Source organism: Gopherus flavomarginatus, chromosome 20, assembly GCF_025201925.1.
Source record: "Gopherus flavomarginatus isolate rGopFla2 chromosome 20, rGopFla2.mat.asm, whole genome shotgun sequence".
Taxonomy (NCBI): domain Eukaryota; kingdom Metazoa; phylum Chordata; order Testudines; family Testudinidae; genus Gopherus; species Gopherus flavomarginatus.
The window spans coordinates 20601755-20619332 of record NC_066636.1 but is presented as its reverse complement, the minus strand read 5'-3'; the positions used below and the strand labels follow the sequence as shown (position 1 = coordinate 20619332).

Genomic DNA, 17578 nt, shown 5'->3' with positions numbered 1-17578 from the left:
GTCCTCCCGTCTCGCTAGCCTGGTGGAGGACTGAGTCTCCCGGCCCCCTCCCGGCGGAGCACAAGCGAGTAGGCGGAAGTGGGCGGCTAGAGGGGCCTGTTGGTCGCTCTGTCCGCGCGGGCCCTAGTCTCGGCGTTCCCCCGCGGAGGACTGACGGCAGGCAGGGAGCCCGGGGGAGGGGGAGAGAGAAGATGGCGGAGGCCTCGGCAGCGGCCGCCGTGTCCCAGCATCGCTTCTTCTGCCACAGCTGCAAGGGGGAGGTCAGCCCCAAGCTGCCGGTAAGGGGCGGGGCCAGGCCCGCGGGCGGGGGGCGCGAACCCCCAGATCCCCCAGGGCGGGGCCTGGGCGGGGGGGGTCAAACCCCGGTCCCTCCCCTGTGGGGGGCTGGCGGGAAGGGGGGTTAAACCCCAGTTCTCCTGCCCCCTGAGGTGGGGGGGGTGTTTAACCCCCTCTGGCTGGGGAAGCTGCTGGAGTTTAACATTAAATCCTTGTGGGGGGGGCAGGCAGGAGGGGTTGGACCCCCAGCCCCCCCGCGTGTGAAAAGGGGGGTTAAACCCCAACATGTCACCCAAGGAGAAAGGGGGCCCGGGCGGCGGTGAGGTTTAAACCCCTACATCTGCCTGTTCCTGAGAACGAGGGCCTGTATGAGGCTAAACCCCAATATTCCTTGGGGGTTAAACCCCAACATAGTCCCTGAAGGGGGGGGAGGCCTGAGGGTTAAAACCAGCTTAAGGGATAGGCTCCTTCTTCCCTCTCCCACCTGAGGTGGTGGGGGCAAGAGGAAGGGGGGTTAAACCCCAGCACATCTCTTGGGGGGGGCGGGGGCGGTTGAGGGTCTCTCCAGTTGAGCCCTCTAATCTGCACAGCGTAGAACTGGAAGGGGAGCTCCTCGTTCAGCCCCAGAGTGTCCTTCAAAGAGATGAAGGCACAAGGTGCTAACCCCCCCCCGTGCCCTCCCCGCTTTAGTGTTGGAGAGGCTGAGAGATTAAACCTCAAGCTTTCCTGATGGGAGGAGCCACTAAAGCAGGGGGGTGTGTGGCGGGCGGGAGCTAATCCCAACCATCCCCATGGAGAGAGGGGGGTTCCCTTTGGGAACACAGGAAAAGTTAAGCCCCACTGAGAGTGGCGGTAAACCCCAGTTCACCCTTCACAGTGGCCCAGGTCTTCTAGAAAGCAAGGGCACCCATTCTCCCTACTCTTGAGAGAGCCGCTGGGGGAGAGAGGCAGGTACCCAGTGGCACAGAATTGTAGGACTGGAAGGGATATTGAGAGATCATCTAGTCCAGTCCCCCACGTGGAGGGAGGACTTCCAATTCTCATGGTGAGAAGGGCAAATTTCAGTTCCCTGGACAGAGGATCAGTGGGGCTGCAAGCAAGGGAGCTTCTCCCTCATGCCCTGGGGAAATGGTTCTCCTTTTGAATACCCTCTCTGGGTGTGTGTATCTCAGTAAAATAGTCCCGTATCTCTTTGAGGTTGACGTTGTATGCGATGTAGTCGGGGGCCATGTCACAGCTAACACCAGCGGTTCTGCGATAGGGTGGCGGGGTCAGGACAAGTCCAGTCTGTGGTCTCTCCATTTAGATCCAAAATGGTTAGAGTCAAAGGGTGTCTGTGTTGTGCTGCTGATATTCTAGTGATGTCACAGACCATATCATGGTGACCTCCTGTCCTAGGAGATGTTGTTGGGGAGCATGAGGCTATCTGAGGAGAGGAACAGGCAATGCAGCTTGACCAGATCAGACCAGGCATGTAATACCTTTTTTGCCTGATATATGGGAATGTCTGGAGATTCTTTGCTAAAGGGGTCTGTGCCCCCCCCCCCGTGCCTAAATTTCCCTACCTGTAAAATTAGGATAATACCTACCTACCTTCTGAGAGAGCAGGTATAGGAAGATTGTGAGGATCTTTAAGTTTGTGATGCGCCTTACGATTCTCAGAAGAAAGAAGCTAATGAAGACCAGGGTGCTGCAGCAAAATCTCAGTGATCTGGACCCCGAAACAGGGTGATGTCCTCCAATTCCTGGGGATTTCATAGATACAGGGCACCATTCAGTTATCCAGACTGATTCAGCTTCCCTCTGACATTTAGGTAAACGAGGTAATGCTACGCTATTGTTCTTCCCCTCTGCACCGTGAAGGGAGGTGAGAGGGGGCCTCAAGGATTTTTTTCTTTTTTTTTTTACTTTAAAAATCATTCATACATGACGTGACTGATCCCGAAGATTTCTCTAGCTTGCGTCACGGGTAGCTCACACCTCTGCAACTGCATATAGTCCTGTTGAGACTTATGCTTGTCCATCAGAAATGCAAATCGATCATGTATCTCTCTGCTTCCAAACTCATCCTATGGCCCTTCAGGTGTAGCTAGTCGCCCTGCATTCTGGTGTTTTCTCTTCTCTCTCTCTCTCCCCCTCCCAAATCATGTTTGGTTCCCTCTTTATACTACTTGCCTCTGTTGCTGACTTATGCAGTTTTCCCTCCCATGTTTCAACTGTCCTTTGTTGTAAAGAAACGCTGCCTAAATTGCTCACGACCAATTCTTTTCCGTGACTGGGATTCAGGATTTCCTGATGCCATTAGTGCATTTTCTGGTATTGGAACTAAAACTCCAGGCCTAGTATGTCCATGCATTTATATGTCGCGTTGTTATTCGATTGTTCACCGTGTAAACATCTTAGCATTGGCTCCTTTTTTTTTTCTTTTGCTTTGATATATATGTCCTACCCTGGCCCCTTTATTTCTAAATCAGAGTCTTCAGTTTTGCTCTGCCTGGGCATTAGAGCTTGTGGACTCTTTGTAAGGTTAATGGTTTGACCTGGCTTTTATTATAATTAGTAGCACCCAGAACCCTAATTGGGATCAGGGTTGCATTGTCCTGGGAACCTGTCATTTCCCTCTCTGTTTGTGGACACCGTGTTGTGCTCTTGAACATTTTCTGTCTTCCACCCCGCAGGTGGCTGCATTTCAGGTATTCTTGAGGATGATACGTACTCTAGAAATGTGAGATATTATTACCCAGACTTTATAAATAATATGTTCAGGACTTGTACCTGCCAAACCAATGAATCGTTTCACCTTTTCAACCTCTCCACTACAGGGGTGACAACCTCTTTATCTCATCTTCTTCTGGTCACACATCTAAGCTGATGGGAACCTGCTTGAGTTAGGGGCCACCCCGCTCTTTCAGTCACCTCGTCAAGTTCTCAAGCAAGGGATCTCCCGTCAGAGTCCCAGGCAGCCACTAAGGAAGGCCCTGACGTGCCTTGTCATGTCATATTTCTGGAGTAGGACTCTTGCACTCTTCTGAAGGCCAGTCATCATGAATCAGCCTATGTTTTGCAATCTCTGGTTGAGGCAAACTTTCTTTAAGGAGCATGAAATTGGGAGGAGAACTCCTTAGTTCTAATGATGCTCTGATACTGATTTCCTTTGTGTCCTTGGGCAAGTCACTTCCTTTCTTCATGCCTCAGTTTCTCCATCTTTAAAATATGGCAAACATTGGTCTCATGGGGTGATGGGTTACTGTTTGTAAAGGGCTCCATTAGGACTTGCTTTCAGATCTCTGAATTATCCAGTAGAAGTACATGGACTTGTTTGCCTCCAGATAGGGGGAGATAGCTCAAACCAAAGACTTGGGCCTGGTCTACACCCAAAACTTAGGTCAACCTACCTGCTTTGCTCAGAGCTGTAAAGGACATCATGCCGTGAGCACCGTGGTTAGGTTGACGTAAGCCCTGGTGTAGATGAGGCTGAGTCGATGGAAGGATTTTCCTGTTGCCTGAGCTACTGTGTCTTATGGAAGTAGATTCCCTGCTTTAATGGGAACCCCCCTTCCCTTGCTGTAGTCTATGCTGCCCTGCTACAATGACCCAGCTGCAGCATCCTAGGTGTCTTGCTATAGCGCAGACATGGCCTAAGGCTGAGAACTAAAGACTGAGAGTCAAGACTTCTGTTCCCAGCTCTGCCAATAACTTTCTCTGTGAGACCTCAGGCACATAACTTCCCCTCTCTCTACCAGTTTCCCCTCATAAAATGGGAAGTTTTTGTGCTGCTTTGGTGTGATCTTTATATTAGGATAATGCCAGCTTAAAATAAAAATGATCTCTTTTGAGGGAGATTCTGAGATTGCTTACGTAGTGGGGCGAGGAGGTAATCCTTTATACCCGGAGTAACATGCTGCTGAAAAGTGTGAGGCCTATTCCTCCTTTTGAAGCAAGTGTACAACTTCCATTGGTGCTTACTGCATGGACAGGCCTCAGGTAAATCTCCCAGAATGTCAGTGGGACAACAGATCTTGGTGTTGTGCTGATCTTCGATGTAGCTGTGAATTGTCCTCTATTCAACAGCAGCGTTGTTGTGATCAACTATATATAAAAAATATTTAAAATCTGCTATTCCCATCTCTGCCTCCTTCACCCAAAAAGAGCGAGAGAGAGGCAAGCAATCCTTGAAACAAGCCATGTTTATACATGGCTGGAGCTGTTCTCCTCCCAGGCTGTCACGTGAAGGCTGGCTGTTCACTGACAGCCACAGACAGTGTTAACGCGTGTTGGATCTCAGTGGTAATGTTTCCATAGCTTCTGTAGCATAACTGATGTGCACGCCACCATTGGCTGAATGTGACCTGGTTTCATTTGGGGGGTGGGGGGGAAATAAACCATGTTCCCTGACTGCCATTTCAAATCACGCTCTCTGCTGTATGCTGCAGGTGCAAGTCATGTTGCAGCTGCAGCCCAGCGGATATGTTTTTATTTTAAGGTAACGGGATAACTCATCGTGATTAAACCCAGCACGAGAGAGAAATCAGGAAGGCTTTTCAGAATTCCAAGTTAAATATCTGCGGTGAAGCAAACTGCTGCCATGTGCTTTTTAAAAACATTCTTCCCCCCCAATGGCCCACGTTACAATGAATCTGCAGCTTGCCCCTCTCTCAGGTCTTCCGTGATCCTGATCAGTTAATGTCATCAAAAATCTCATGGTCCTTTTTGTCAGGGATAGGTGACTGACCCTGGCATCTTGATCATGCCCCAGTTGTAGTCTGAAGATATCAAATCCCTGCAGTTTCATTTATGTTGGGGGGGAAGGGGTGCAGAGCTTTCTTTCACTTAACATTTCTCCACTCTTGTAAAGCACTTTGAACTCATCCAAAGTACGCTAAAGGTTACTGCTAACTTCCCATCCCGAACTGTTGCTTAGGGTTGCAGTGCACTGTTAAATGGTGGCCACGTGTCACCACGGGTTTGACTGCATTTTAGTGATGGATTAAATGATCCTGGTGTACTAATTCTTTAAGTGCTAAGAATGTGATCAGCACTACGCAAGTCAAATACACAGAGTGGTCGATATAAAATGTTGGCCTCGTTGATACTACCTCTATAACCAAGTCAAGGGTACAATACGATTGCCCCTTGCATTGGTGACAACACAGTTAACGTGTAGTGAGGATAGAATCTGCATCCCTCTAAGTCCTTATATTTGGGTAAAATCCTTGTGAAGACAAGGCAGTCTGTAGTTTTCACTCAAGTTAGTGGGTGAAGTTAAAGACGTATGGAGGAGCCTGCAAACTCACGTGAAACTGCAAACTGTCTTGTCTTCATTAGGATTTTGCCTCCTATTAGCTAACATGAGTTATGATCACATCCGTTTTCCTAGTGAAGACTTACCTCAGCTGGGCTAAACATTGGAGTGTTCAAGGGTTTAGTTTTGTTCCAGGAATGGAGTCAAATCTTGATTCAGCTATGTTGGTGGAGCAGTACTCTCTTTTGGGGAGTGAAAGGTGCTGAAGGAATGTAAGCTCGTTACCCCTCGTCACATCAGAATTGTAAACTAGGAAACTGTACTTTTTCAGACTTCCCCAAAACTGGCTTCCAATGTCATCGTCAAAGTAGATTTTAATCCCACAGCATGGAATCCCAGTGTACGGTTAAAAGAAACTTTTGAAATGTTTTCCATGTTAATATTAAATCTGGCTTCGTATTATATGGAAGAATGAAACTTTTTTACTACATGCAGTACATCAATGTTATAAGGTAAATGCACTAAGCAAGAGAGGGGAAAGTCCTACCTACTCTCATCCGTGTTGGACACAGGAATAAACTGGTTGATTCTCTTTAAAAATCCTGTGACCCATATCTCTTAAATGAATACAGTCTGTCCTGCGTTGGTTGGCGATAGTTTTGTATAGGGAAACATTTTCTAACGGCTACCTGAGAACAGTAAACTTATTAGAGGAAAAAGACTCACAAGCTGTGCAACTTAGTCCATCATGAATTGGCATCTTCCTTTAAGCTGGACTCTCTTGACAGGTTTTTCTGTCTGGTTCTAATGGGTTTTTTGTTCCAGAAGAATGCCTGTAGTAAAGGCTACGCTGAATGGAAGGCACCTGTGCCATTTCTGCTGTGGTCCGTTTAGGTTCGAATAAGGAATGCCTGCAATATTAATTAAAAAGGTTCAACTCATCTCAGGTCATTGCGGCTCAGCCTTTCTGAGAATGCATTACAGGCTACAATTTCTGCAGAATTGAACAGTTCTGAAATATTGATTGGGGTCAGGACACCCTTTTAATAGAAATGATCCAAGGGCACTTTACAAATGTAGGCCCTGATCCTGCCCTTGCTTAAAGTGAATTCCCGTTGACGTGAACACATGAGTAGTGCTATGAAAATGAATCAGCCTGCTTGTGCTTAAAGTTAACCATGTGTATGTGTTTGCAGGCCTGGAGCCTTGGAGATGGGTCCTGTTGCCCTTTATGCATACAAAATTGTCACGGATCACAGGATCAGTACTGTTAACCATGCAAGATGCAAGCTATATGAGATGCAAGATGATGTTTATGGGGCTTATTTAACCCTTGCCGCTGCCCCCTTCCCCCCGTGCAACCTCCTCTTGGGTGAACATGGCCTCAGTTTTAGCAGTGTGAAGTGACGCTGCACAGCAGTTTAAAACAGGAAGTGAATAATACCATAACCAACTAAAACTAGAGGAGAACTTTTAAGTAGGCAAAAAATACTCACCTGTGTTGCAAGCTGGCCAAAACACTGGGTTAGCTCACCCATTGCACTTCTGCCTCGAAGATAGTTGGCTCACAATTAAAGGGCAAAACGTACTTCTGTGGTGTCTCTCTCCATATGAATGAATTTTGCCAGACAGAGCACATCAGGGTAGGTAAAGGGTAGGAAAACAACTACAGCATTGTACATACATGTATAACGTGAAATAAATAGGCTCGACTATAAAGTAATAGCAGCTAGCTAGTGCCGTGGCTCTAGGGAAAGGTGGTAGGACCCAGCAGGCTCCCGCATTCCCACAGGTGAATTGCATACGTTTGCATCTTGCTACAAATCTGCAAAGCACTTGGTGCTGCATGAGGAAGAGAAAAACACCAAGGTATCGAATAACCATTAAGACAAAGTTCAGGTAAATGGAATTTCCCTTTCCTTGCAGTGTCGCTGAAGAGTCAATACAATTTTATATAGTCAGTGGAGCTGTCCCAAAATCCTCTGCAAAATACAGTTACCAAGCTAAACAATAGCAGAAAAAGAAATGAAAGGGTATAGGCACAGCACAAAAGAACTGTGTTCAAGATCCATGCACGGAACACAGTTCAGATAGTAGGAGCTACAGAAGGGAAAGATACTAGGTTTTGGTTTTGATTTTTCTTCTCCCCAACTGTGAGGAATTTGTTTTGGTTAAGGCCAGAAGGGGCCATTAGCATCATCTAGTTTGACTACCTGCATATCACAGAAATTATATAATTAGATTAAAAATTATCTTTAAATTGTTCCATTCTAAGTTGCCTGACAAGTTCTTGGCATAGTGTGAGCAAACAGCTCAAACTGTAAATAGCTAGTATGGCTTCCTTAGCTGCTGGCTAAAAATGTTCTTATGCCACGCCTTTTACACTGGTATGTGGGTGCCATGTTACTTCTGAAGTGAACTAACCTGGCTATTTAGTGGCCCACAGAAAATGATTTTGGTGGCTCAACTGAATTCCCAGTGGAAAGGTGCCTGCATCGCTAGAACTACTGCAGTTTGGCCAAAGACTGACTAGACCGCAGATACTTGGCTACCCTGTAGGGGACTGTGCCGCATGTAAGGATTGAGACACATTGATCATATGGAAGAAATTAGGGTGCTTGGATCCTTTTGTGGGTGCATGAAGAGTTCAAATATTCATCCAGCATATACCAAAGGAAAATTTAGCTTGAGATTCCCACATAGGACTGTAGCTTGCTGCTTGCCCTGGAAGGTAAAGAGAGGAAAAGAAAATAGACTGTCAGTGACCTCAGTAGAATGGTATGGAGGTTGTGTATCTGAGCGCCTTACCCTCTGGTTGATGATAACATGGCCAAGAAGCCCTGCACATGTCATTCCATTGCCGTTTCTCATGATTTGCCTGCTTCAGATTGAGAATCAAGGCAAAAGGCTGAAATACGTATTTGCCCTCCGATTCTGACTGCTTAAAAATAATTGGGCTTGGACGCTTCGGCACAGTTAATGATCGGCTGGAGGGACAGAGGGCTTTTAGCAGACTGGCCACATTGGGGAATGCATGAATCAGAGCTGATTGGTGTTAACGGAAGATTGGCTAGGTGCTCTGACCAGTGTGCTGGAGACTTCTAGACTCCTTAGCAAAACTTGCTCTCCCTATCCCTTCCCCACTATGGCTCAGTCCTGCCTTGGAGATGATAGGTACCTTCAACCACTGTTGGAGGTAACAGCGAGGAGTTCAGTTTCCAGGGACCAGGGCTTTCCAGCCAAGACTGCCACGAAAGAGGCCGATTGTGATCATGATTCTTATGATGCAGGGACGGGACTGAGACCCACCGTGATCAGTCCATGTGAGCAACCTCCAGTCACCCCATAGCTAGACACTGAGCAGTAACTTAATGATGAAAGGTTCTGTATCCCTGAGCAATCCAGCGCCTCTTTATTCTTCCAGCTTTCTAGGAGAGTTTTTCAAACAATGGGTAGTATTAGTGTAAGAAATAATTCTGAAATACCATACACAGCTCCACTCATCTGTTTTGTTCCCATTGCCGATTTCCCCTCTATCTTAGTTATTCAGTCCAAATGCTGTATTTATCTCCGTTTGTATCCTGCAAGTAATAGTATATTAGCTTCTGGGCAAAATGCCTGTATTCAAGTCTCTCCAACTTATTGGATGTAGGAGAGGACTTCCAAAAATGAACAGGGCCACAGGCCTTAAATCTGAGTCTTTGTGCACAATCATGATATCCCCTGAAACACTGCGTCATGGACTCTGGAAATAATCAGCCTAGTTTTAAAGATGTTCATCCTAGCATCTTCTCTGAGGGGAGCTCACGTCAGCATCAGAAACCTAAGCAGAATTTTATCTTGAGGTCTGTCTTCTGGAAAAGAACCTCTCTGCATGCATGTCCTTCACTTGGACTGCAGTGAACTGCACAGCCAACTGAACCGCATCAGTTCTGCAGGCCTTGGGAAACAGCAGCGTCGGTGATGACACGGAATGGTGCAGGTTTAGCAAATCTTTATAACATGGTGGTTTCAACAGAGAAAACCAAGCAAAGGATTTTAAGCAAAGCCAATGCCGTGCTGTTTGGGTTGATCTGGAATTTGGCATTTATTTAACATGTAGCTGCCTTTCCAAAACTGGCTCTTGTGTTTGGTCCCTCCGTTGTTGGGTGCGCAGCATAGACACAGTGGGCCTGATTTTTTTGAGAGTTGCTAAGCATCCTCAGCACCCAGTGACTTAAGGTGCAGCCCAGCACCTTTTTGAAAATCAGACCCCAGGCATCTCAAGTGGGGATGCCTGAAATCTGGGTGCTCTTAGGAAATGTGTCCCTCTCATTCTAGTCACATTTTTCATAAATCAGGGCTGTGAACTCATCCGTTCAGCTGTACAAAAAACACCCTCTTATCTCACTGCCAACTTAAAGTAAAGTTGGCTTGTTCCTGAAAGATAAGAGTTGTGGCTCTGTCAGATCAAGAGAAGGGCTGAGTTCCAGACTCAAAGAACCCCTCACCATGAACACCCTGCTAGCAGCAACTTCCTGTTGAAATTAGGGGCTTGAGTCTCAGGAGCACCATGGGAAAGGGAGGAGGAGTGTCTCTTCAGACTCAGTTCAGCAGGTGCCCAACTTCAGGGGCAGGAGCAGACCCATTAAAGTCAATCGGATCACTTGAATGCTTAAAGTTAAGCATGTGTTTAAGTACTTCATTAAACGAGGGCTTCATGTAACTCAAAAAGGGATAGCATGGAACCTTTGGGCTTGAGTCTCTTCCCATTAGATCTTCTAGGCCCCTTGTCTGTTCCCTATGTCACTTGTTGAGCTGCTTAGTCCAGTCAAATAATACTCTGTATTTACGCTCATAGAACATCATATTCTTCAGAGCATCCTTGTAACACTCCTGAGTCAACCCCTCTGGTTCTAAATACCAGGAAATTGACTTAAAATACCCCACAATCGTGACTCTGCCCTCAGAGCGACGACATAGCTCTTGGCTGAAGTCCTTTGTAGATCCATCTTCCAGCCTGAATAACTTCTAAAATATTGTTTCTGCCAAGTGGCAGTGGGTGGCAGACATTAGCTGAAGTCAATCCTGATCTCAGTTTGGGGAGAATCAGAGCCATAGTTTGAACCTGGGGTCTGTGCAAGAAAAGTTATAAGAACTATAAAATGCTCAAACAACTTCAAATTTGGACCATAACCCTACAGCAGGGCCCTAGGAGGCACAGCAATTTTGCACCATAAATAATTATCTTCCTACTAGTTATTGATGCCTTCAAATACTTACAGATGGTTACATGGTCTTACGTGCTTCCTCCCTCAGTGGTTGCTTAGTCTAGCTGTACATATTGGTATTTCACTCAAATACCTGCCTTTACACAGAGCTGAGCAATGCAAGTCTTCTTTCAGATGTGTCTGTTCTCTTTAGCATCCCAATATTTTATTATTATTTTTTAAACCGACCTCAGACTTTCACTGGTGCTGAGCTCCAGTAATTCTGGGCTCCTTTGAAAATCCTGCCACTTATTTAGCTACCTACCTGAGCTCTCCTTAGAAGCTTGTCCCCTTATGTCCAAGCAGGAAGGACAAGTCGTAAATGTTCAGAACTGATGCGTCAGTGTAGAAAATAACAAAACAAGATTAATCTGTGGAGGGCAGAAGGGTTTGTGGTCCTTAGTAAGGGCTCCAAGGTGCTATGGTAGTACTAATTATAAATAAATATATGTGGGAAATCATTAGAAAGATTCGATCGGAAGGGAGAATGTGGAAAGCAGTTATGCTGACCCAGACGCACACAGGACTGTAAACTGGAGTTTGCAGTAGGACGGCAAAAAGACCAGTGCAAATTTTTAGGCTGCACCCATGAAGGCATCACATGACAGGGAGGGAGGTATTTGTCATTCTCTCTATAGCTCTGATAACATCACTCCTGGAATTTGAGCAGGTATTGGATGCCAAAAAGTATCAGGAATTCAGAAGAGCTGGATGATGCATTGTAGGGAGTAATCCTTTATTGGATGGACTGGTCTTAATGAGAGGTCTCTTCCATCTCCGACACTTAAGTAACTTATCTTTTGTTTGTGCTCCCTGTAATGCCCTGTCTGATTAGCAAACCTCTTGATACCTAAAATACTCTCTTGGTTTGTATTTTGTAAAGATTCCTGCTGGGTTGTTGACAGTCTTCCTGGGAGGTGGCCCGAAGCCTGAATGTGCAAATATGTCCTAAACGTTTAATTTTCTCCAGTATGCACTCCACCGATAAACTGTGTTCAATTTTTTTAGAAGCATCTGGAACAAAGGGGAAATATTAGCAATTCTTGGGTTAGATTTCAGCTGTTGCTTATGACTGAACTAGTTCCATGAAACCACTAGTGAGGTGTAAAGTAACTTGATCATTTCCCCCCACCCCTCCCTTTGACCTGTTTCGTATCTACCTGGATACACATGGGGTTCAAGAATGTGGATGACTACGTGCTGCCAAATTCAAGCTTGAAATTCTATTCCTGAGTCCTGGGAATGTTCCTTATTAAATCACTCTTCAGCATGGTGGGGGCAGAGGAAAAATAATCTTCAGAGACTGTGTGGTTTTTGGTTTTGGTTTTGGTTTTTGTTGGTGATGTCTGCCATAAATTGAAGCAGATTTATGAAGCTGGAGCAGAACTAGGCCACTTTCTAAATAAGCTTTTTAAGACCAGGAATTGGTAGGGGGAATCTCTTAAATGCTTTCCGTTCTCTCATCAGTATGCTGATGGGGACAAGAGAAAGGAATTCCCCACAACTCTAGTGTAAGAGCAGATCCCAGAATGTTTAAGTTTGCAGCCAAATTTTTACGGCCTGTCATTTAAGGGATAAACAGTAGCTTAGTCTGTTTTATGAGGTCATTGCCTGTTTTTCCTCAGGCTAAACAGCTGATTAGCTTGCCCTCATGGGAGCCAGGTTTTGCCACAGAGTTGAAATGCTCCCTGTTGTTTTAAAGTGAATTTTAAAATTTAGAAAAACATTCCAGGGTTGTTCCTTAGCCCATCTGGGATGAACTTGGAAACTGGAATCCTGGACTATGACCACTAAATGTTTACAGGACGAAAAATGCTGGCACAAACTGGCACCCAAGGCTCGGGTATTTAAAGGGGTCTAATGACTTAGATGCTTAGATTTCCTTGACCATCAACAGAAGCTGGGCGTCTGACTCCCTTAAGCCTTGAAAATCCCATCCCTAATTGGCAGTCTTGGAGGAGAGGCTAAGAACTGGAAACCTGATCTTGTCTCTAGAGGAGGCTCCTACAGGTCAGCATGGAGGAAGCTGCTGTCTGCGCTGGATCTCTCTGTCCATCTCTGGGGCTGTCAATCCAGCACACATCACGAGTGCTCAGTTCACTTTACAGAACAGTACTTAAATATGTGTTTTTAAAAAAGTCTGTTCTAATGTCTTTACAAATCAATCCATTCTATTTCAAAGAGACAGCAATGGAGCTAGCCACTCTTCATGGAGTGGAGTCTTACCTCTGCGAGAGAGCCCCATTAACACCAGTGCCCTTCCACAAGGGCGAAGGGATACCCCTGCATGGGACAGCTTTCAGGATCAGGGCCAAAATGCCAGTCCTGGTTCATGGACAGTGGAATGCCTCAGCCAAGAGGCTAGATTGTGATATTGTGACAAGGCTTCATCCATCAAATCCAACAGATGTTACGGAGTCGCAAATTGCAGAGTGAGCTGCGTTTAGGCTGGCTGAGGGCTCTCTTGGAGTATAATTTATCATATTAAACAGTTTCAGAACTTCCCCTCTCTTGTCCTGGCACAGCAGTTTTCCCCCACTCTCAGTATCTGACATCGCAAACAGAGTCTGGGTATGTTTCCAAGGACGTTTCAGATTGAAGGTAAATACCAAAGTACAACCGCTTGCACAAAGTTTTCAGACCATGCATACAATGGGCCTTAATGTGTACCGATATTTGATGAAGTCAGCATTTAGTGGAGGCTGTGTATGTTAGGGGGCATTGCTGCATGTAGGGTCACTGAAATATTTGAAAGATTGCTTCTATTTGCCGACCTCAGCATTTTTTTAAGTGTTGGGCTTAGGGACCAGGTCCTCAGCTGTTATAAATCAGCACAGCTCCATAGCAATGTTGGTTTACACCAGTTGGCATCTTCTGAGCCAGATTCTCATTGTTGTTACTTTCCAGTCACAAATGCATGGATTGCCATGTGTGTTGGTATAGAGTGTGATCTTCTGGCCAGTCACAGATGCTAGCAGGTGTCTTCACGTTCTCAGGGCAGATGCCATCACTGGAAGTAAGGTTGTTTACAGAAGAGGCAGGTTCTTTGAATCACTTTCCTTTCTATGCTAGTATCACCAGAGTCTTGCCTGGGTTCCCCCCGAAAGTTCCTCGTTGCTGATCTTCAGCTGGGTATTGTGAAAGCCAAGAAAGTGCTCTGTATGCTTGGCATAAAGGGAATGCAGAGCTGGGTGTTTTACGTGCTGCTGCAGCCTGTGCTGCTTACAAGCTTTCCTGACAGCTTTGCATGGCTGCTGGATAAGATGAAGGAGAGTACAGCACTCCACAAATCATGACTTTGGAAGTGGAGAAACACTTTCCTATAATGAGCCGACGGGGGTTTGATCTGAACCCCCCCATTTTGGGACATCTCTATTCATCCCTGCAGGCAGGATGGGAGTATTTGGTGATCGGCAGTGTCAAGATGCTTCAGGAAAGTCCAGCAGGGTGAGCATGGGTCTATACAGACAGCAGAAGGGTATACACCAGGGCAACGTGTTGTGTCACTGCCATACTCTTGCCTGAAGCCTGGTGACGAGGGGTCCAGATACAGGCAATAGGCACTGGCGTGTGTTTGTTGTTTTTGCTAGCCTGTCACAGAGGAAATGCAGGGTGGCCACCAAGCAGTGCTTAGTGAGATCTCTCGTGTCAGTTGAAGGGAAGGTTTGCAGGACTGGGTCCCTGATCAAGCCTAGCTTGAGGCAGGAAGTCATGGAAAATCATTGTGGTTGAGGGATTTTTCATCTATTAGGGTGAGTATTTTTAAAGGGGCCTAAGGTTGAAAGTCAGTGGGAATTAAGCCCCTGACTCCTTTTGCCTCCTTAATTTTTTTAGGTCAGCCTTACCTTTGTGAAGCACCTTCCATGGAAGGATCTCAAAGAGCTTTACGAACGTTAATGAATTAAACCTCATAACCTCCCCACCCCAGCGAAATAGGGGTTAATATTGTCTCCGTTTTACAGATGGGGACACTGATGCCCAGGGAATGGAAATGTTTTGCTCCGAGTCTCTCAAGCCCATGGCACAGATGGGAACCTAGATTTGCCTCTCCTTTGCATGTGTTAATCGCAGGAGCATCCTTCCTTTTAGATCATGCACTCTCCCCAGGACTCCCAAAATGGGGAGCCCAACCACCCAGTCATTAGAGGAACTCCAGCTACCTGTATAAATGAAATAAGCTGGGCTTCCTATTTCTTCCAGCACATAAACTAAAACCTGCCTTTTAAAATCTCTTTCCTATAACGGATGCATCCATTAACTTTACATCGATATCCTTAGCAGGGCGTTTGCCTAAATTCATATGACTAGGGAACCTCTGGATTCCCCAGTTCTTGAAAGTTTTTTGCAGCTGCGCCACTGGCACCCCCACCCTCCCTTGCATTGATGGTGACCTCCCAGGAGGTACCGTGCTTCTGGTCTTGCAGCTTCCTGCCTTGAGTACAGAGCATGGAGAAGGATGATGTCATGGTTGAGCTTGTGATAGGAAAGGTGGATGCATGAGTCCCATGGTTAATATTTTGGGGGTTTAAAGGGGTATAGCTTTGTGTGACCATTCAGGTAAGGGGGCAGGGCAACATGCAACAGGAGACAGACATGGGGCCGTGCATTTAAAAAATGTCCAGTCTGAATAATTCAGCTTGTTTATAAAGGGACAGCGTAGTTGGCGAGAAAACAGAATACCAGGCAGAGCTGGTATCTGGTTGGCAGACTGAGTGAATCCAGCTCATTTCTCTTATCTCCTTCTGTGAAAGTGGCTTTAAGAAGAGATGACAAAGCTGTTTATGCTCTGACTTTGATAATTACAGAGTGACTAGCCTGTAAATTCCTTCAGTGCTCGCTACAGGAGGGCCAGTGCCGCGGCAGAGCTGCGTTTGAAATAGCTGCTTTCTGGCACCTCTTTAATTGAAGTGGCTTTTTTTCTGTCACCATCGCTGTCAATTGGCAGTTGAAGCAGTCCTCCTCCGAGGCCTGTTATCGAAGTTCCCAGCTCTTCTCGGTAGCCTTTTAAATGGCACTCTTCTTAAATGGAGTTATCCAGGCTGGTTTGCTGCTGATAGATAAAGACTGTGTTCAGGCGGGTTGTGACAGAGCATCCAGACGCCACGGAGATACCAATGCTGAGCTGTGGAATTGCTCTGTAAGAAGCAGAAAATCTGCTTTCCAGTTAAACTATCCCAGTGTACATCTCCAGCTGATAGATTGTAATAAACTACTTTGCACCTTCCCTAATGTCGATTAATCTGAGACTGTCTAAGTATTTTACACCCAATCATAGCAGCTTTGTGACTTAAATATTCTATTCACTCGATGGATGAATAAAATGGATCACATGAGTGACTTAACCAAAGGACCTAAACAAATAGGGACAATCAGTCTAGCTCTTTCCAATTCTTCCTGTTCGAATAGCATACAGCGTGAAGTGATATGGATGTTGAATCTCTTTAACTATTGGGTTTTTTTCCCCCTGATCTCACCTGGGAGCTGCTTTCACAAATATAAAGCATAGCTTGTAAAGGACTTCAAGAATGTCAAGCCTAAACTGAAAGGAGGTAGCACAGTCTACTGGTTAGAGCAAGGGGTTGGGAGTCAGGAAGCAGAGGGTTTGATTTTTTCCAATTTGCCACTGACTTTGTGAGACCTTGGGAAAGGCACCTCTCAGACCCTCAGTTATAAAAGTGAAATAATACCCACCCTTTTTAAAGTGCTTTGAGAACTTCTGATAAAAGATGTCACGGAGGTGCAAAGTCTGTATTTTTATTGCAGGGGAAACAAAAATTCGGAATCCATATTAGAGTCACACATGCGGTGTCTCTGAGCTTCACCTTGGGCACTGTATTTCCTGCCTGCATCTGCTAACTGAGCATAATGTGACTAAAGACTTCCCTTTTTTCTCTTCACAGGAGTACATTTGCCCCAGATGTGAATCTGGCTTTATTGAAGAAGTGACAGATGATTCCAGGTATTGTACATACTCGTGAATGTGTGAGGTCAATTTCTGATATATATTTGTAATCAATGTGTAAGTTGTGTATTGCAAGGCATTTAAATGCTGTACATAAAATAAGGGGAAATGGATGCAAAATTAAAACAGGACCTATTTGTCAACTGATAGCAGTGACCATTATAGAACACTCATCTCCCCAGAGTAAAACAAACAAAAACAGTTATTGTGACACTGGAGTGATATTGACGAGGAGAACTTCAAGGAAGCCCCTCAATAAAGAAGTGGAAGTTGTGAGGTTAGTCTCTGCTTGTGTCCGGTAGATCAGTGATTCTGAACTATTTTTTCATTTGCGGACCCCTACAAAAATTTGAATGGAGGTGCAGACCCTTTTGGAAATCTTAGGCATGATCTCAGACCCCCAGGGCTCCACAGACCACAGGTTGAGAACCACTGTGGTAGATGAGTGTTGTTACGGATTTGGGGATATAATTGTTAATGCTAATTAGGCAAGTTCACCAAGAGGAGATTTAAACCTTTGTGGTTGCAGGTATGAAGGTTAAAAGTAACTTTTATCTCTATCTAAGGTACTGATTACTGTAGTGTCTGAGCACCTCTTACTCTTCAAAGTTGTTTATCCTCCGAACCCCCTCTGAAGTGGGGCAGTGCTGTCATTCCCACACTACAGACAGGGAACTGAGACACAGATAGTAAGTGTCTACGCTAGCGCTGCGCATCACAGCTACGGTGCTGCAGCTGTGCTCCTGTGTCACTGTTGTGTAGACGCGTCCTGCATCAATGGACAGGGTTTTTCCATCACTGTAGTTAGTCCATCTCTCCAACAGGAAGTATGTAGGTCAATGGAAGAAT

The 17578-nt window shown here is 45.7% G+C and overlaps 1 protein-coding gene across 2 annotated transcripts in view; it reads left to right on the top strand.

Moving 5' to 3' along the window:
• Positions 1-28: 28 nt before the first annotated feature.
• Positions 29-17578, top strand: part of RNF115 (ring finger protein 115) — a 39964-nt gene continuing 22414 nt past the window's right edge. Inside the window, exons 1-2 of one of the 2 annotated variants that reach the window (XM_050930898.1) lie at positions 29-278; positions 16668-16726. In XM_050930898.1, the coding sequence (XP_050786855.1) occupies positions 192-278; positions 16668-16726 (146 nt within the window). In that variant the 5' untranslated portion in view covers positions 29-191. The remainder of the gene's footprint in view (positions 279-16667; positions 16727-17578) is intronic. The other variant, XM_050930899.1, reaches the window with a different exon arrangement.